This window comes from Pan paniscus, chromosome 2, assembly GCF_029289425.2.
Source record: "Pan paniscus chromosome 2, NHGRI_mPanPan1-v2.0_pri, whole genome shotgun sequence".
Taxonomy (NCBI): Eukaryota; Metazoa; Chordata; class Mammalia; order Primates; family Hominidae; genus Pan; species Pan paniscus.
Genome location: NC_085926.1, coordinates 57425524 through 57446931, shown reverse-complemented (window position 1 = coordinate 57446931; position 21408 = coordinate 57425524). Strand labels below are relative to the sequence as shown.

Sequence of the window (21408 nt, the reverse complement as noted above, 5' to 3'; positions counted from 1 at the left end):
CATTTCAACTTTGGTGAATCTGACAATTACGTTTCTTGGAGTTGCTCTTCTCCAGGAGTATCTTGGTGGAATTCTGTGTATTTCCTGAATGTGAATGTTGGCCTGCCTTGCTAGATTGGGGAAGTTCTCCTGGATAATATCCTGCAGAGTGTTTTCCAACTTGGTTCCATTCTCCCCGTCACTTTCAGGTACACCAATCAGACGTAGATATGGTCTTTTCACATAGTCCCATATTTCTTGGAGACTTTGTTTATTTCTTTGTATTCTTTTTTCTCTAAACTTCTCTTCTAGCTTCATTTCATTCATTTCATCTTCCATCACTGATACCCTTTCTTCCAGTTGATCGAATCAGCTACTGAGGCTTGTGGATTCGTCACGTAGTTCTTGTGCCTTGGTTTTCAGCTCCATCAGGTCCTTTAAGGACTTCTCTGCATTGGTTATTCTAGTTAGCCATTCGTCTAATTTTTTTTCAAGGTCTTTAACTTCTTTGCCATGGGTTCAAACTTCCTCCTTTAGCTCAAAGTAGTTTGATCATCTGAAGCCTTCTTCTCTCAACTCGTCAAAGTCACTCTCCGTCCAGCTTTGTTCCATTGCTGGTGAGGAGCTGCATTCCTTTGGAGAAGGAGAGGTGCTCTGATTTTTAGAGTTTACAGTTTTTCTGCTCTGTTTTTTCCCCATCTTTGTGGTTTTATCTACCTTTGGTCTTTGATGATGGTGACGTACATATGGGGTTTTGGTGTAGATGTCCTTTCTGTTTGTTAGTTTTCCTTCTAACAGTCAGGACCCTTAGCTGCAGGTCTGTTGGAGTTTGCTGGAGGTCCACTCCAGACTCTGTTTGCCTGGGTATCAGCAGCAGTGGCTGCAGAATGGCGGATATTGGTGAACAGCAAATGTTGCTGCCTGATCGTTCCTCTGGAAGTTTTGTCTCAGAAGAGTACCCGGCCGTGTGAGGTGTCAGTCTGCCCCTACTGGGGGGTGCCTCCCAGTTAGGCTACTCGGGGGTCAGGGACCCACTTGAGGAGGCAGTCTATCCATTCTCAGATCTCCAGCTGCATGCTGGGAGAACCACTATTCTCTTCAAAGTTGTCAGACAGGGACATTTAAGTCTGCAGAGGATTCTGCTGCCTTTTGTTTGTCTGTGCCCTGCCCCTGGAGGTGGAGCAGGCACAGAGGCACAGAGGCACTCCACCCAGTTCGAGCTTCCCGGCCACTTCGTTTACCTAGTCAAGCCTCGGCAATTGCGGGCGCCCCTCCCCCAGCCTCTCTGCTGCCTTGCAGTTTGATATCAGACTGCTGTGCTAGCAATGAGCGAGGCTCTGTGGGTGTAGGACCCTCCGAGCCATGCACAGGATATAATCTCCTGGTGTGCCGTTTGCTAAGCCCGTTGGAAAAGCGTACTATTAGGGTGTGAGTGACCTGATTTTCCAGGTGCTGTCTGTCACCCCTTTCTTTGACTGGGAAAAGGAATTCCCTGACCCCTTGCGCTCCCCAGGTGAGGCGATGCCTCACCCTGCTTTGGCTCATGCTCAGTGCGCTGCACCCACTGACCTGCACCTACTTTCCGACACTCCCCAGTGAGATGAACCTGGTACCTCAGTTGGAAATGCAGAAATCACCCATCTTCTGCGTCGTTCACACTGGGAGCTGTAGACTGGAGCTGTTCCCATTTGGCCATCTTGGCTCCACCCCCTTAGCTTTGAATTTCTTTAGTTTCACTAATTGTGTGTATGTCCTTAAACAATATAGATTTTTAAAAATATTTTTTCTTTTATAGTTTCTGCATTTAATAGTATGTTTTTACCTTTTCCAGCACAAGATTATGTACCTATTTACGTATATTTTACTCTTATTCTTTGTTTAAAAAACTTTTAAAAATGTTAAACAACACATATACCAAAATTACATAAAACATGAATTGTACAATTTGGAATGTTCTAAAGTAAACAGCCAGTAATTACCACCTAGGAAAATAAATAGAACCTTGCCAACGCTCTAGAAGCCCATCATAATCCCTTGTCTTCTGGATGTTAGTGCTATTCTGATTTTTTTTATTTTTTATTTTTTATTTTTTTGAGACGGAGTCTCGCTCTGTCACCCAGGCTGGAGTGCAGTGGTGAGGTTTTGGCTCACTGCAACCTCCGCCTCCTGGGTTCAAGTGATTCTCCTGCCTCAGCCTCCTGAGTAGCTGGGACTACAGGCACCTGCCACCACGCCTGGCTAATTTTTGTATTTTTAGTAGAGACGGGGCTTCACCATATTGGCCAGGCTGGTCTCAAACTCCTGACTTTATGATCTGCCCGCCTCAGCCTCCCAAAGTGCTAGGATTACAGGCATGAGCCACTGTGCCTGGCCTATTCTGATGTTTATAGTGATTACTTCCTTGTTTTTTTTAATAGTTATACAACTTAAACTTGCATTTCTAATCAATATAGTTAATTTCTTCTGATTTTGGTCTTTATATAAAGGGAATCATACCATTTATATTCTTTTGCCTCTCGTCAATGTTATGTTAGTAATGTCATTGTTCCTAAACTTTAGCTGATTTTCATTGCAGTCTAGCATTCCACTCCATATTGTATCCATTCCACATTGTATACAATAATGTATTTTAAAAATTTTACTGTTCTGGATATTTGGTTGTTTCTGCTTTTGATATTACTGGCAATGCTTCTGTGAACATTTTAACACATGTATCCCAGTGCACATATTCATTCATTTCTTCCAGGTGTTATAAGATATGCTTCACCTTTACTAATTAAGGCAAAATTCTTTTCTAAGTAGTTCCAGTTTTAGACTCCTATTAGCAGTGCACAAAGTGTCTATTATTTTAACATTCTTACTTGCAATTGTGAGATGGATTAAATTTTGCCAGTCTATTGGGTGAAAGTTATGGTATTTTCAATTTGCATTTTCCTAAAAAGAAATGAATTTGAACACTTTTCATATGCTTATTGGCTATTTGGAGTGCCTCTTTTGTGAAATGATAGTACATACATTTTGCTCATTTATTTTTTTGGGTTATGTACCTTTTCCTTATTGATTTGTAGCAGTTAAAAAAGTGGTAAAATGAACATAACACAAAATTTACCATTTTAAAAGTATACAGTTCAATGTAGTAATTTTTAATATATTATTAGGTATCTTTTTATTCACTCTGTAATTTAACTTTTTAATGGTGTTTTTGATGAACAGAAGTCCTTAATTTTAATGCAGTTAAATGGAGCAATCTTTTATTTTATAATAAATGGAGCAATCTTTCTTTCTTTCTTTCTTTCTTTCTTTCTTTCTTTCTTTCTTTCTTTCTCTCTTTCTCTCTCTCTCTCTTTCTCTCTTTCTTTCTTCCTGTTGGAGACAAGGCCTTGCCATGTTGCCTTAATTTTAGTGCAGTTAAATGGAGCAGTATTTTATTTTATACCTAGTGCTTTCTGTGTTTTATTTAAGAAATCCTCTCCTACCTTGGTTCAAAGATATTTTTCTTCCACCCTTTTCTAGAAGCTGTTTAGTTTTGCTTTTGAGATTTAGGTTTCAATCCTGAAAATGTATTTCTGTAAATAATGTGAGGTCCAATTTAAATATTTTCCCATATAGATGAGCAAATACATATTTATTGAAGAGACCATCCCCACTGTGTCCGTATATGTGTAGATCTGTTTTGAGGCAGCTTGTTCTGTTCCATTGGCCTTTTTTTTTTGAGAAAGAGTCTCGCTCTGTCGCTAGGCTGGAGTGCAATGGCGCGATCCCAGCTCACTGCAACCTCTGCCTCCCGGGTTCAAGAGATTCTCCTGTCTCAGCCTCCTGAGTAGCTGGGACTACAGGCACGCGCCACCACGCCCAGCTAGCACCACCACACCCAGCTAATTTTTGTATTTTTAGTAGAGACGGGGTTTCACCATGTTGGCCAGGATGGTCTCCATCTCTTGACCTCATGATCTGCCCGACTTGGCCTCCCAAAGTGTTGGGATTACAGGCGTGAGCTACCATGCTCCGCCAAAATTTATTTTTATATACTAATTTAATACCCATCGCTCAATTTTTCTTTTAAAATTTTCTATTTAAAAATTTGAACTTTAGGCCCTGCACAGTGGCTCATGCCTAAAATCCCAGCACTGTGGGAGGCCGACGTGGGTGGATCACCTGAGGTCAGGAGTTTGAGACCAGCCTGACCAACATGGTGAAATCCCGTCTCTGCTAAACACAAAAAGTTAGCTGGGCGTGGTGGCACATGCCTGTAATCCCAGCTACTTGGGAGGCTGAGGCAAGAGAATCGCTTGAACCTGGGAGGCGGAGGTTGCAGTGAGCCGAAATTGCGCCATTGCACTCCAGCCTGGGCAACAAGAGTGAAACTCTGTCTCAAAAAAAATTTTTAAACTTTAATATTTTTATGTATTTTAAATTTCTCTTCTTAATTTAATAGTTTATCTGAAGATTATTTTGGAATGTCTGCATATACCATTATATAACTTGCAAATAATGACAGTTTTGTTTTTCCTGATCAAATGTTACACATTTGCAAAACTTTACTTTCTTTGCAACAATGGACTGTCTGGGACTCTAGTACAATGTTGAATAGCAGTGGATGGCAGGTTTCCCATCTTTATCCCAACCTTAAGGGGAAAGCTTTCAAGATTTCACTATTAAGTATGACATTTGTCGTAGGTTTTATACAGGTACTTTTGCCAGATTAGTGAATTCCCTTCTATTGCTGATGTGCTACTAGGTTTTTTGAAAAGAAAAATTAGTATGAGTGGACTTTGAATTTCACTACATGCTTTTTTGCATCTACTGTGTTGATCATATGCTTTTTCTCTTTAATCTATTAATATAACGAATTACACGGATTGCTTTTTATTTTAAAGTTTTATTTCTATGTGTATTGTATATACATAATATATAGAATGTACAAAATACATATTTAATGTTATTTTCAATACATAATTTTATATCTATATTGTATATATAGATGTATGTATATATACGTATACATATGTATAATATAAAATCAAAAACCTTAAATTTGCCTTTGAATCTGTATTTCAATTCTTAAAAATTAGTACTACAGTACAGCTTATAGAGCAATGAAAGATATAGAGGGTAAAAATATTCAACCTGTCTACTCAGATAATCTATTGTTTTAAGAGTTTTTTTTCTTTGCAACTCACCTCCAACTTTTTTTTTTTTTGAGATGGAGTCTCACTCTGTCGCCCAGGCTGGAGTGCAGTGGCACAATCTCGGCCCACTGCAACCTCCGCCTCCTGGGTTCAAGCAATTCTCCTGCCTCAGCCTCCAAGTAGCTGGGACTACAGGCGTGCGTCACCAAGCCCAGCTAATTTTTGTATTTTTAGTAGAGATGGGGGTTCGTCACGTTGGCCAGGCTGGTCTCTAACTCCTGACCTCAGGTGATCCACCCGCCTCAGCTTCCCAATGTGTTGGGATTACAGGTGTGAGCTACCGTACCTGGCCAACTCACCTTCAACTCTTTCTGAACTATTACATACCGCAATATTCTAGACTATTGCATACAGTAACATGTGAAGTAGGCCAAAAAGGTGGTGATGTCAGTGAAGATACAAAAGAAAAGAAAAGATACTAAAATCTTTGTCATCAAAGATTCAAAAATAAAAAAATTTATAAGAATAAAATAATTTAAAATCCTTTAAAATCAAGATTAAAGGACTTCTGAAGATTTAATTATGTTTTTCAGTCATAAACAAGGGAGGACCAAAAGTTCCTTTATGCTAAATCAACTGTAAGTGAAAACTTTTTAAAAGCCTTATTTCTAGCATAAAAGTATACAATTATGTGGCACGAAGCAAGATAAATAATACTGCAGCTATTGAAATACCCATCTGGTTTGGGTGATATATAAAATATCAGTTAATAATCTGAGTCAAATTGAAATCTGAAAGGGTATTAGAGATTGTTGTTGGTTCTTCTCTTTTTCATAATGATGTAGATTTTCTATATGACATATTATATCCAGAGTTTCTTTTGTAGGAATCTAAACGCCAAATGAATTACTTTTTAGATGTTTTCCTATTTCCTCAAGAAGACTTAGCTTTAAATGCAACTATCCTCATGTGGCCTAGGAAAATTAATCCCATCTTTGATGAAAATGATGAGGTAAATATATTTTTCAGTATGTATTTTTGTAATCTGACATTTCAAGCACATCATTCACATTTAATTTTCATATCTCCTGGCCATCTAACTTTAAAAGTAATTTTGTGTGTCAATATGAGTTTGAGACTGGCCACACTTATGGCCCTCTAGGCTTAAGACAAGCTGTTAGGCTTAACTCACAAGGTCTGGTAAGTAGTGGGGCTGACATTTAGAAAGTCAGAACTATTATATAAATTAATAATAGAAGCACTTAACTGAGAAAGTGCTTTCCATTTATTCAATTATTTAACTCTCATAAAAATCCCACATGCTCCCATTTCTTCCATTTTATAGATGAGAAATATGAGACTCAGAGAAATTAAATAGTTCAATATCACAGTGATAAAATTTACAATTTTATATCAGACTGAATATATTTCAGATATTGAAAAAGTCCTAATGTAAATCAGTTTAACCTGAATTGGGAGGTAAGATGGTATTGTAATAAAAAGCATGGCCTTCAATCAGATAAACCAAGATTCTAATCCAGATTTTGATTTTTATGATTTTGTGAACATGAACGTGACTTCCATAAGATTCAATTTCTTTTCTCTGAAATGAGAATAATAATACCAGTAATAATATAGGTAAGGTATTTAATAGTTCTTGATACATGGCACATGCTCAATAAATGGTAATTTTATTATTATCCTAGAATCTGTTAAATAAAGTATTTAATTAATGAATACGAGTTGTTAAAGTCACTTTGGAGATCTAGGAATGTTTTTCTGTGTGGTTTATTATTCTTTGCATTTTTATATTAGTAATTATAGGCATTGTTTTATTTTTGTACTCATTTTTACTTCTCTGATGGTTTTTATTATTATACACAGTATTTGGATTTCTGACTTGATAATTCTTTGTTACAGATTAACTAACATGATCAAATTGTCTTTTAAAAAGCTAATTGAGAATGCTAAACATAAAAAAGAAAATGAACTAATGGCCAAGAGAGAGAAACTTATTTTGGAAATAGAAAAAGAATCACGCCGCATGGAGGAGTTTACAGAATTTGCAGAGCTGGAGCGTATGCAACAGGTCTGATAAATATATGAGACAATAGCTATGGCCAGCCCATAGAGTCATATAGGACATGTTAACATAAATTTAAAAATATAGAAAAATATGTTTACTATTTTTTTATGTTTACTCTATATTTTTCTATATATTACATATATACATATATATTTATCTAATACTATAATATATAGTAAAATACATAAATATGTATTTAAATACTTTATATGTAGTCTCAGCCTCCTGAGTAGCTGGGACTAACAGGCATGTGCCACCATGCCCGGCTAATTTTTTGTATTTTCTTGTAGAGATGGGGTTTTGCCATGTTGCCCAGGCTGGCAAACAAAGACCTGACTCTTAGGCCCAAAACTGGAACTATGTTATCTTTCTTGTGACTCAGTTCTCTTTGTAGAGTAGACATAATTGTACCTTTTGCTCTCAATCATAGTTATGTTGTGAAGTTAATATTTAAAGTTGCTGTATAGGCCGGGCGCAGTGGCTCACTCCTGTAATCCTAGCACTTTGGGAGTCTGAGGTGGGCAGATCACCTGAGGTCAGGAGTTCGAGACCAGCCTAGCCAACATGGCAAAACCCCGTCTCTACTAAAAATACAAAAATTAGCTGGGTGTGGTGGTCCGCATCTGTAGTCCCAGCTACTCGGTAGGCTGAGGTGGGAGGATCACTTGAACCAGCGGGGCAGAGGTTGCAGTGAGCCCAGATCACGCCACTGCACTCCAGCCTAAAAATAAACTTGTTGTATAAATACAAGGACATATTGTACACAGTATCATAGGATTTTATTTTTATAACATTACTTGAATATTTTTTAAGACAAAAAACTTATTTGCTTTCAGTATGTGACAGATGTAAGACAACTACAAAAACGTATTCAGGAATCTGAAGAAGCAGTGCAGTTTATTAATAAAGAAGAGGAACTTTTCAAGTGGGAATTGACAAAATATCCTGAACTGGATAAATTAAAAGTTAACATTGAGCCCTATCAGAAGTTTTTTAATTTTGTTTTGAAGTGGCAACGATCAGAAAAACGGTAATTGCTGGTAATGTAATAAAAATCAAGCAAATGATAGAAAATAATTTGTAAAATATAAATTGATTATTTTTTGGTTAAGTGTTTAAAAGTAGGATTTATATGCCCATTTGAAAGAGAACCAGGTACCATGTAGGAGAAGCATCCAGTGCTGCTAAGGTCCCACTAACCTTACTAATACAATATCTCAGATCCTTTTCTGGTTTATGAGCATAATGATTGGATTTTCATGCTCATGTGTGAGAGATATGCCTCCCTCAAACATCGTTACAATGTCGGCACATTACCCTTCTGACATGAAAAAATTATATATAATATATGAGTTGTCATTTTGGTTTCTGAGAGTCAATTCCGTTTTTAATACAATAGATTAATTTCACTAATGTTTACCCCCAAAATTAGAAGTATGGAGTCAAATTGCATTTTATTTTTATTTTTGTTTTATAATTTCAACTTTTATTTTAGATTCGGAAACATGTGCAGGTTTGTTTCATGGGTATATTGCATGACACTGATATTTGGGGTACAAACGATCCTATCTCCCAGGTAGTGAGCACAGCACCTAATAGGTAGTTTCTCAGCCCTTGCTCCTCTCCCTCTCTCCCACCTCTAGTAGTTCCCAGTGTCTGTTGTTCCCATCTCTATGTTCATGTATACCCAGGGCTTAGCTCCCACTTCAAAGTGAGAACATGAGGTATTTGGTTTTCTGTTCCTGCATCAATTTGCTTAGGATAATGGCCTTCAGCTGCATCCATGTTGCTGCAAAGGGCATGATTTCATTCTTTTTTAAGGTTGCATTGTATTCCATGGTGTATATGTACCAAATTTTTTTTATTCAATCCACTGTTGATGGGCACCTAGGTTGACTCCATGTCTTTGCTATTGTGAATAGTGCTGTGATGAACAGACAAGTACATGTGTCTTTTTGGCAGAATGATTATTTTCCTTTGGGTATATACCCAGTCATGGGATTGCTGGGTCAAATGGTAGTTCTGTTTTAAATTCTTTGAAAAATCTCCAAACTACTCTCCACAGTGGCTCAGCTAATTTACAGTCCCATCAGTAGTGCAACAGTGTATAAGCATTCCCTTTTCTCCACAGCATCTGTTTTTTGTTTTTTTGTTTTACTTTTTAATAATAGCCATTCTGGCTGATGGGAGATGGTCTCTCATTGTGGTTTGATTTGCATTTCTCTAATGTGAAACTGCATTTTATTTGGGTACTGTTAATCATCCATTTATAATCTGATACATATTTTACCACATGCAGCATAGTCAAAATGATTATTTTAGCTCTGTCTTTCTACCATCAGCTCTACTTGTGTGCCTGAGAAAAACTGTTAACAGCTCTTGCCCTCATTTTTCTCTCTTAAAAAACAAGGGGTCTAGCCTAAAGGATCTCTAAGGCCCCTTCAAACTTCAAAAGTCTGAGTTTAATAATATTTTTTCTTTCAATTCAGGTGGATGGATGGAGGGTTTTTGGACCTCAATGGGGAAAGCATGGAGGCTGATGTGGAAGAGTTTTCCCGAGAAATTTTTAAGACACTAAAATTTTTCCAAACGAAGCTAAAGAAAGAATTACAAGAAAAAAGAAAGGCAGCAAGAAAACGGTCTTTGGAAGAAGAGAAAATTGAAGAAGAACCAAAAGAGAATGCTGCTATTACTATGTGCAGTACAGTCATGGAACAGATAAAAGCTTTTAAGGTATAAATATATATAATAACATTTTAATATTATAGCTATCTTCTCAACTTTTCTGTTACATAATATATAAATTATAAAGCCTATCTTCTGGTTTTACATGTTTATTATTTATTATTATTAATAATTTTAGAGACAGGGTCTTGCTCTATTGCCCAGGCTGCAGTGTAGTGGTGACTCACTGCCACTGCCACCTCCTGGGCTCAAGCGATCCTCCCACCTCAGCCTCCTGAGTAGCTGGTGCTACAGGTGTGTACCACCATGCCTGGCTAATTTTTTGAAGAGATGGGGTTTTGCTGTGTTGCCCAGGCTGGTCTCAAACTCCTGTGCTCAAGCAGTCTGTCCACCTTGGCCTCCCAAAGTGCTGGGATTACAGGCATGAGCCACCACACCTGGCCTATTATTACTTTTTAGATAGGGTCTCACTCTGTTGACTGTGCAGTGGCATAGTCATAGCTCACTGCAGCCTCAGACTCCTAGGCTCAAGAATAAGACACTATTTCTTCCCCTTTGGCTAATGAATTGGGTCTCTGTCACTTGTAATCAAAGGAGTATGGCCAAATGAAGGTACTGAGGAGAAACAATCAGAAAAAAATAAGATTTTAAATTCCTCTGCTATGCCTCAGCCTCTTGGTCAAGCTCTGGACTCAAAAGCCTTCATCTAAGCATTTTGAAAATGCTAAAATTTTTTAATGTATTCACTCCCACCTCTGTTCTAGGCATGGGTACTTGTGACAGAGCTGAGTGATTGGTTTTGGGAGGAAGTGGTAAGGGCAAGAGAGGGCATTTTATTCCTCTCATCTTTTGAATTACATCTGTTTGCATCTTTGATGTTTTGGTGTCTCATTCCCACAACTTTAGCTCCTCATCATGAAGCACCACTGTGGAGTGTAGGAAAGGCTGGTTAGGTGGTGAGTGGCAGCCATATTTGGGGCAGATCAAGGAGAATACACATATAAAGCCAGATCTGGCAAAACTGGGGCAAAGAATTCCTCTGGCCCAAGAAAGGCAGTAGAAGATTGCTCAGACCTATTAGGGAAGATTGCATACTTCCTGAAAATGACACTAAGTCATTTTCCTATGGAAAACATAGGAAGAGTATACCATTGTTTATAATTTACTATAATAAGACTAAACAAACATAATAAAATAGCCTACCAATAATTCAGCATAATCCAGACTTTGAAGTGAGGTTATAACTATTTTTTCTAAATGAATACATTTAAAAATTTTAGCATTTGCAAAATGCTTAGATGAAGGCTTTTGAGTCCAGAGAAATTGTTGACCTATGGATTCTGAATCTTAAGAATTACTCAAGGCCAGGCATGGTGGCTTATGCCTGTAATTCCAGCACTTTGGGAGGCTGAGGCAGGCAGATCACCTGATCTGAGGTCAGGAGTTCGAGACCAGCCTGGCCAATATGGTGAAATCTCTCTACTAAAAATACAAAAAATTAGTTGAGCATGGTGGTGCATACCTGTAATCCCAGCTACTTGGGAGGCTGAGGGAGGAGAATCATTTGAACCCGGGAGGCAGAGGTTGCAGTGAGCCGAGATCATGCCTCTGCATGCCCAGTCTGGGCAATAGAGCGAGACTCCAAAATTACTCAAAAAAGCCTTGATAGAGCTATTCTCATCATCAAGTGTTAATGGAGAGAAATAGAAAGGTTTGGAAGCAGGCTGGGTATAGCGGATGACACCTGTAACCTGTAATCCCAGTGTTTTGGGAGGCCAAGGCAGGAGGATCATTTGAGGCCAGAAGTTCAAGACCAGCCTGGGTGACATAGTGAGACCCTACCTCTACAAAAAATAAAAAATTAGCCAGGCATGGTAAAAAAAAATTCAGCTACACCTGAAGTCCCAGCTACTCGGGAGGCTGAGGTGGGAGGATCACTTAAGCCGAGGAGTTTGAGGTTGCAGTGAGCTATGATTATACTGCCGCACTCCTGGGCACAACAGAGTAAGACCCTGTCTCAGAAAAAAATAAGGGCATAAATTTTCTAGGGCAGACCACTTAGCCTATACTAAGTGCAGCAACACAAGGTAACAGTTTACTGGGAAGGATTTGGAACCACACTGCTTAGTTATAGCACAGTTCTCCACTTGGCAGTGGCATACCTTGAGCAAGATGTTTAGCCACTTGTGCCTCGGTCCTCTCATTTATAAAGAGAGAATAAGAACAGTTTTTTTGACAGTCAGTAATACATCCTTAAATTTCCACTGTCAGCATGCCCAGAGTGCAAACTCTGTGATCGGATTCAAGCATTGTTCCTGTCTATGTCTATTCATCTCAGAGATTCCATGGCTGTCTGATTTTTTTTAACTTAAAAATTATTTTGAATGTTGAATACATTTGCGTGGTCTAAAAAATATAAAAAGAGATATCTGAAAAGTCTCCTCATGGTTCTCACCTGTATAACTCAGGTGATCAATGTTATTACCTTCTTGTGTATAGTTCCAGAGTTTTATTACATATATAACAATGTGAGTATATATTCTTATCCTTCTATCTTTTTACATGAAGTGTAGCATACAATGTATATTATTTTCTTTCTTTGTTTTGCTTAATTTATCTTGGAGACCTTTTCTTCTTGTATATAGGGAGCTTCTTCATTTTTTTCACACCTATATAATGTATGACTAATCTGGTGTGTGTGTGTGTGTGTGTGAATTGCATGTGTTTGAAGGTGTGACTGCAGGGTAAATTGTGGAAGAGTAAATGCCAGGTTAAAATCTACAGTTGAATTACCCTCCATAGAAGTTATACCAATATATACTCTCATCAACCTTCATAACAAAATATCATCAAACTTTAGGTTTTTGCTACTCTACTAGGAGAATTTTCATTTCTCTTACTGCAAGTAAAATTTTAAGCATATTTTCATATATTTCATATATTTAAGAGTGTTTTATATTTCTTTTCCTGTAAACTGTTTTAACTTACCTCTGCCTATTTTTCTGTTGAATTATTGACCTTTTTCTTATTGATTTCTTTTCTTGTATATATAGGAGATTAGGCTTTGTCTGTGATGTGAATATTTATTATTTGCTTTTTGACCTTGCTTATGATAGCTTTTGCCTTGCAGAACCTTTTTATTTTTATGTAATTATTTTTATTCTTTTCCTTTATGGCTCTTGGGTTCTGAACTGTAGTTTAAAATGCCTTCCCCATGTCAAAATATTTTTTTCTAATACTCTAATAGTTTGTTATTTGTTCATATTTCATTCAGGATATTTGAGGTTATGTTCAGGAAGGATCTTGGTCTTAGTTTTCTTGTAATGTCTTTGTCAGATTTTGGTATCAGGGTTATGTTGGCCTTATAAAACAAATTGGGAAGTTTTATTTTCTCTATTTCTGAAAGAGTTTTTTTATAAATTGATATTATTTCTTTCTTATTTTAGAGAAACATTCACTCATGAAACCATTTAGCCTGACGTTTTGTTTGTAGGAAAGGTTTTGAAAACAGACTCTCTCTCTATATATATTTTTCAAGTACTTATTTATTTCTTCTTCATATTCCATGAGGACTACGGGTTAGCTAAGTCTCTGCTCCCAGTTGCAGTCTTGTTCTGCTCCTGAGTTTTCTAACTACCAGGACACAGGCTATGTCCTGAGCTAATGTGGGCCAATCTCGCGTTAGAGAGAAAGAGCAAGGGCTGAGCTGAACCATGTACCTGAGTTTAGATCTTCCACTCAGCTGTGACATACTTCATATCCACCCATATTACATTGGCTGAAGCAAGTCCTGTGCCAATTCCCCCTCTAGGGGACGGAAAAGAGAATTTCTTTAATAGATATAGGGGCTATTCAGATTTTGTGTTTAATTTTGGTAGATTGTATTTTTAAGGAATTTGTCCATTTCTTCTAAGTCATTGATTTTGTCGCCATAAAGTTGCTAATAACATTTCTTTATTATCTTTTAAATGTCTGTGGAATCTATAGTGCTAACTCCTTTTTAATTCTAAATATGGATTATTTTAATTTTCTCTCCTTTTTGTTGATCAGTCTAGTTAGGAATTTAGTTGTTTATTGTTGGTCAGAGAGCTCACGTATCCCTCTCTGGTTAGAGTCAGTTACTGGTTCTTTGCTTCTTCTGTTTGTGGAGATCATGGTTCCCTGTTTGCTGTTGTTTTTGCTGGATGTACATCTGTCTTTGCATTGAAGTATTATTTATTCCAGTGTTTTTTGTCTGGCTTGTTTTGGTTTATATTGGATATATTTGCTTAGAGTTTCTTTACCGCTAGGTCACTGCTTCCTTTTCAGCTACAAGCGGCACCTTAAGCCCAGGTTTGGCTTGGCTCTAGTACCTGATGGGAGCGCTGCCCTTACTGAATGTGGACAGTCCCACAGGGTATATTCTGGCAATGTGGGAAGCTGGCTAGGAGTTTGTGCCCAGGAGACCTGTGGGACAAACCTCCTACAGTGTGGTGCTGCAGAATAGCCACTCTGATTTGGCATCTTCTGTGGCTTACAGAGTAACATTTCCAGGGCTGGGGATGGTAGTCCCACTTCCTCCCTTTGTCTCTGCTTGTCCACAGGAATTATTTATCCCTTCAGGCACTGGCGTTGCTTCCTGTGGGTTAAGGCAGGGCAGGTCTCCTGCTAGGGAACCCAGGGTGGTGGGGTAGCTGGTTGTCCACTTTGACCTTGCTCTTATCAGGGTAGAAACAGTGAGTTGGGGGGAAATTTTCTGCCCTCTTGGTACCAGACAGAATAGAGGGAGGGGCAATGCAGATGTGGAAGTCCGATTCTCTTACTGTCTGCTCATCTGCTTGGAGTTTTTTCACTTTTGTGTGGCCCAGCTACTCATGAGGCTACTCAGGAGGCTGTAATCCCAGTTACTTGGGAGGCTGAGGCAGGAGAATCTCTTGAATCCAGAAGGCGGAGGTTGCAGTGAGCCGAGATCGCATCACTGCACTCCAGCCTGGGGGATGGAGCAAGATTCTGTCTAAATAAATAAATAAAGAGTATGTCCTTTCTACCTTTTAGATGTTAAAACTTCATTTATTTAAAAAATACTTACTGAGTGCCTGTTATATTATGTTCTGATGAATTCTAGGGAATATGTGATGATAAGCAAAAACATGATGGTGATAACCAATGGAAGGTTAAAACGAAGTCCTTAACTAAGCAAAACAAAAAGTGTGCTAGTTTATGGTCCTCCAATTAAAAAAATTTACAATATTAAGTTATTACTTACACAAAGTTAAAACATGACTCATATAAAAATAAAATAGGGGGCCAGGCATGGTGGCTCATACCTGTAATCCCAGCACTTTGGGAGGCCAAGGCAGGCTTCACTCAGCAGAGATAAAACATTGTTACATTTTGGGATTTGGGCACACATATTTTCCCCATTCATGCTATGTATGTGTGTTTATAACTATATATTATATATTTCTGCAAATAGTATATATAACGAATTTGAATTTCTAAAATAATACTTTTTTTTTCTCTCTGTTAATAGAGACAAGGCCTCACTCTGTCACCCAGGCTGGAGTGCAGTATTGCAATCTTAGCTCACTGTAACCTCAAATTCCTGGGCTCAAGCAATCCTCCCACCCCAGCCTCCCAAAGTGCTGGGATTACAGGCATGAACCATTGCGCCTGGCCCTTCATTCTTCTTTTTCACTCTTATAATTTTCCTGGCTATTTTTATATGCTTATTTTTGCAGGTGAACTTTAGGTTCATTTTCTTAGTATCTCTCTCCTTCCTAATCTAATTGAGGTTTTGATTGTACTGAGAGAAATATATTAAATAAATTGAAGAAATGTAACCCTTACATCATCAAGCCTTCATCTATGGAATCTATGTGTGTGGAAGTCAAATGAGTGACTCATAATTGTTTATATTTTTGCCATTAGGAATATATTCCTACTGTCTCCATTCTGTGCAATCCAGGAATGAGAGCTCGTCATTGGAAACAGATATCAGAAATTGTAGGCTATGACTTGACTCCAGACTCTGGAACTACACTGAGAAAAGTTTTAAAATTAAACCTTACCCCATACTTGGAACAATTTGAAGTGATAAGTGCAGGTGCAAGCAAGGTAAACATAAAGGTCAACTGAAATACTTTACATGATGACTTCGTTAATCAAGTAATCATAGTTTTTGTTGGGGTTGAATGTGTATAGTACTGGATAGCACGGGAGGTGGTGGGGGAGAGTGATAGAAGACCACTCTCAGGCCGGGTGCGGTAGCTCACACCTGTAATCCTAGCACTGTGGGAGGCCAAGACATGTGGATCACCTGAGGTCAGGAGTTTGAGACCAGCCTGGCCAACATGGTGAGACCCCATCTCTCCTAAAAATACAAAAATTACCTGGGCATGTCGGTGGGTGCCTGTAATCCCAGCTACTCAGGAGGCTGAGGCAGGAGAATCGTTTGAACCCGGGAGGTGGAGGTTGCAGTGAGCTGAGATCACACCTCTGCACTCCAGCCTGGGTGACAAGAGCGAAACTCTGTCTCAAAAACAAAACAAAACAAAACACTCCCCCCCCACAAAGTGTGTACTTACTTGTCCTGAATCCAGACGAGAAATGACTCCTTTGATCTCCTCTTAATTCTGCCACATTCCAACATCATTGGATGATGTGCTAGTGTTGGTACATAATTTTTTCATTAAGAGTACTCTTGTATATGTGGCATGTGATATGTATGTGTTCTACCAGGGTAAGTATGGCCCTAAAGAATGGGTTCTTGAAGTACACAGAAAACATCTTCAGACTATGGGCTGCCGTAGAAAGGCCACTTCAGAGAAAGTCCTACAGGTATTTTATTCTCTTGTCCATTTTTAATATTGACAGCAGTAGTTTTCATAGCAAGTGAATTCTTTAAAACTACATAATCGTTCTTCTTAGGAATTTTTAAATTGTTGAAAAACCTTCTAACTTAAAAAGTTATACTGTACTCACAGATTATCTTAAGGAAATGATAATGTAATACATCAAATTCTTACTGAATTCACTAGGGAAAGTCAATATAGTAAATAAGATCCTTTCTTCACCATCCCATTCTTTCTTCATTCCTCCGTTTTAGGAATTTTCATTAGAGAAAGCCATGAATACAATGATAGGAACTTGGGATGATACTGCTTTTCATATAAGTCTATATCGTGACACTGGAGTCTGTATTCTTTCTTCAGTGGATGAGATTCAGGCCATCCTTGATGATCAAATTATAAAAACTCAGACAATGAGAGGCTCACCTTTCATCAAACCATTTGAACATGAGATCAAGGTATGTTAAATGTGATAATCAGCTCTTGGTCATTTATACGGATTGCAATCCTATTACATATACGCTTTCATGGTAATAAGTAGCTTATTGGATGGTTTTTTTAAGTGTTTATTCAAATCATAGACATATAACTTTATATTTTATTTCATAAAATACAAAGTGATATTCAAAATTTAATATAGAAATATATACATCTGAGACATAAATGATTTTTAAAAGAAAAATGTCTTATTAAAATCTTCTCCAATGGCAGTGATAGACTTGAGAGGAAAACAGGTGGTATTACTTATTCTAACTTTAGAAAACCTAGACCCTGTTTTTTGTTGCATTCTTGTAACTTGTAGTAACCATACTTTAATTATAGTTGTAAGCAGCTAGCATGAGGATCTTCTAGAGTAATTAATAAATTATTGTTCACTTGAGAAAAACAAATGGTATTTGAGGCTCCAAGATTATTTCATATCTTATTGGATATGAAAACTATCCTAACTGGGGACTATATAAATTGGGGAAAGACAACTGGATTTTTTACCCTGATATCAGTTGCTTTGAAACTATGTTTCAGATGCTGCTCTGGAACTTTGCACTTATTAACCCACTTGATCCCTGCAGCAGACCTTCAAAGTAGGCACTGTTATTATCTGTATTCATGGACAAGGAAACCAACGTACAGGAGGATAGGCAATTTTTCTAAGATCATCTAGCTAATAAGTGACAGAGCTGGGGTTCAAACCAAGGCAGTTTGGTTTTAATATGAGCATAGTGTTTTATAGAAGATTTTGGCTGTCATTATTCGGAGAAAACAGAGTAATGTTCTTCCAAGAGGACATAAGGCTGGACATTATCCCAAGAAGCAGGCTAACCTAGCCTTTCCTGATAAGATATTACTTTTTTGTAGAAATTTACTTGTCTAGCAAGAGGAATTTAGAAGACAAATTTAAAAGCTGTCTTAGAGATTTTTTAAAAATCGAAGATATGAGACAATCTCTTGACACAGAGACTTAGGCACATATTTAAGAACCAAAGAGAGATATTATATTAATGGTCTTCAGCTAATGAAATATCTTGTCATTTCTAGGGGATCTTGAGAATAAGGAGGCTTATTTCATTTTATTTTTCATTTCAGTTCATTTTTCTCCAAATTGTGTTGATGTAGAGTAGAGCAGGATTTCTCAACCTGTCACTGTTGCTATTTTGGGCTCTATAATTCTCTGTGATGGGGGCTGTCTTCTACATTATAGGTTGTTTAACTGCATCTCTGGCCTCTACCCACTAGACATTAGTAGCATCTTCCCCCATCAGTTGTGACAACCAAAAATGTCTACAGACATTGTCAAATGTTCCCTGGGGTGGGAGGCAAAATTGCCTGTGGTTGATAACCACTGCTGGTAGAGAAGGATATATTCTTGGTTGGTTTTGGGACTCCAGATGGCTCACCGAGAAATTAGGAAACTGGTCAAAATAACGTTACAGTCATTTCCAATTGTGAGTTCCAGTGATTTCCTAAATGGAAAACCTCAGACCTCTTAGAATTTTTCTAAGCCTTTGTGAGACATACATAAGTAACCTTAAGCTGTGAGATGTTTGCACTTATTTAAAAATAATAGTAAATTTAAAATGTATTTTCCTTGCTATAATTTATAGCCTTTCTTTAATAACTAGAATTTAGTGCAGTATACTTTTCATTAAGGCCTGGGAGGACCGCTTGATTCGAATACAAGAAACAATTGATGAATGGTTAAAAGTACAAGCTCAATGGCTGTACTTAGAGCCCATCTTTTGTTCTGAGGATATCATGCAACAGATGCCAGAAGAAGGGCGTCAATTTCAGACAGTAGACAGACACTGGAGAGATATCATGAAGTTTTGTGCTAAAGATCCAAAGGTGAAGTGTTTGTTTTCTCTCTCACAGTAGGTGAAACTTTGTTTTTGGAAATTAAGTAAAACATGTGACTTTTTTTCTGATTATAAAAATTAAACTTGCTCATTGTATACAAACTGGAAAGTTCAGAAAAATATAAGAAAGCATAAAAGTATTAAAATAAGTTTACTTTTCAATTCATAAGATACATTGCTTGTAACTCTTTAGTATACCTGGTGGAGCTGCTTCAAATGTACATCTGATTCACATGCCTTCTACTATAAACACTCACTGCTCTCCTCCTCATAAAATAAATAGATAAATCAAATCAAATGGAGAGAGGAGAGAGTGAGAACAAGAGAGAGGGAGAGAGAATGAATAATGTAGGTGACTCACCTGACATTCTACGAGTGACTCTGTATACTCAGAGTGATGGGGAAGAATCTGCTGTTCTCTCCATTGGTCTCACTCAGTTCTTATGTCTCTCCCAGTAAATGTTGAAAGACAGACTATATATTTTTCATACACACAGTGAACATAGTCCATAGATATGCATCCACTTTTTCATCTGGTATTCAATTTAAGAAATAACAATTTATTCCCATGCTGAATGAAAAACTAGCTGTGCTGGACTTACTGAGAGTCAGTAGTACACTGAAATTTATGAGTTTTAAGGATTTTGCTTTACCTGTTGACTTCAGAATCTTTGTGAAACATGATTTCTTGTAGATCAGAGGTCAGCAATTTTTTTCTGCGAAGGGCCAAATAGTAAATATTTTAGGCTTTGCAGGACAGGTCTTTCTTGCAGCTACTCAATTCTGTTGTCGTTGCAGTGAGAAAGCAGCCAGAGATAATCTGTAAATGAATGAGTGTGTCTGTGCTACAATAAAATTTTACGGACACTGATATTTTCATATGTCACAAAATATTCTACTTTTGATTTTTTTAACTTCTAAAAGTGTGAAAATAATTTTTAGCTTACAACTCATACAAAAACTGACAGCAGGCTGGATTTGGTCTGCAGGATGTAGTTTGCCAACTCCTTGCTGTAAATTGTTACATTTATGGTTGACAGTAGTAAAAGTAAGAATTAAATCGAGCACCAGCCAAACAGACTTTTCTCACATCATTCGAAATAATATAGGAGAAATGACAATATGCATGACAATCATAACTTGTCATTTTAACTAGTGTCCTTGGATAAGTATTTATAACTTACTGATTTTAATAGTTTTTATACTACAAAAAATTTCATTGCAAATTTTATAAACCTTTGACATTTTTCATAAACCTTTTAACATTAAAAGATTTTAACATATAGTATAGATTGATATTTAAGTCTTATAATTATATCTGGCATAAAAGTGCTGACTTGAATGCATGTGTCTCGTTTAGGTTCTTGCTGCCACTTCTTTAACAGGTTTATTGGAAAAACTACAGAACTGCAATGAACTTTTGGAGAAAATTATGAAAGGTCTTAACGCATATCTTGAAAAGAAACGTCTTTTCTTCCCTCGGTATGATAGATAATCAATTGTGCTGTAATTAAAAACATTTTCTCATATGTGATGAATTATAACTAAAACTTTTGTATTTGCATGTTTTTCCCTAGTTTTTTCTTCTTATCTAATGATGAAATGTTAGAGATTTTATCAGAGACCAAAGATCCACTTAGAGTTCAGCCACATTTAAAAAAATGCTTTGAGGGCATTGCTAAATTGGAGTTCCTTCCCAATTTGGACATTAAAGCCATGTATAGCTCTGAGGGCGAGCGAGTGGAGCTGATTGCACTCATTTCCACGTCTGCAGCGCGGGGTGCTGTGGAAAAGTGGCTCATTCAAGTGGAAGACCTAATGCTCCGGAGTGTTCACGATGTGATCGCTGCAGCCAGGCTGGTGTGTTTCCTAGGATTTGATATATACCCTATATTCTGCAAATGCTTTGTTTAAGAGGTTTTGGAAACCAGTAAATTAACACTTAAAGTTCTTACTATTTTAAATCATTTATTTTCTTTACTTCTTTGTTTCTAACATTATTAATATAACAATATTGCTATGAATTGATAATAGTATATGATTGTTATAAAAGAGAAAAGGTATTATGAGAGAGAAAAATAAGAGGTATATAATTTAGAATGGGGGGAAGGTCCAGTGATAGGCTATTGGAGAAAGTGATGTTGAAACTGAGACACAAAGGACAGGTAGGAATAAGCCAGGTAAAGAGCAAGTGAGAGAGCATCTAGGTATCCTATGTAAAGCCCCTGGGATCAGAGAGAACTGGGGATTTGGGAGATCCTGAAAGAAGACAAATATGTCTGGAGTAGAGTAAGCGAAGTGGAGAGTAAAGTGACATGAGGTTGGAAAGGAAGGCAGTTAGGAGT

At 37.4% G+C, this 21408-nt stretch overlaps 1 protein-coding gene and 1 non-coding gene across 3 annotated transcripts in view; both read left to right on the top strand.

Moving 5' to 3' along the window:
- DNAH12 (dynein axonemal heavy chain 12) overlaps nucleotides 1-21408 on the top strand; it is a 262745-nt gene that overhangs the window by 77433 nt on the left and 163904 nt on the right. The window contains exons 15-23 of one of the 2 annotated variants that reach the window (XM_055110974.2): nucleotides 5995-6120; nucleotides 7063-7197; nucleotides 8031-8224; nucleotides 9684-9927; nucleotides 15790-15975; nucleotides 16967-17167; nucleotides 18858-19052; nucleotides 20424-20545; nucleotides 20641-20923. In XM_055110974.2, coding sequence (XP_054966949.1) covers nucleotides 5995-6120; nucleotides 7063-7197; nucleotides 8031-8224; nucleotides 9684-9927; nucleotides 15790-15975; nucleotides 16967-17167; nucleotides 18858-19052; nucleotides 20424-20545; nucleotides 20641-20923 — 1686 coding nt within the window. Of the gene's footprint in view, nucleotides 1-5994; nucleotides 6121-7028; nucleotides 7198-8030; nucleotides 8225-9683; nucleotides 9928-15789; nucleotides 15976-16966; nucleotides 17168-18857; nucleotides 19053-20423; nucleotides 20546-20640; nucleotides 20924-21408 lie in introns of those variants that run through there. The other variant, XM_055110975.1, reaches the window with a different exon arrangement.
- Nucleotides 8416-8521, top strand: LOC112439492 (small nucleolar RNA U13). Its single transcript, XR_003027767.1, has one exon. It is a non-coding gene; the product is annotated as a small nucleolar RNA U13 (small nucleolar RNA).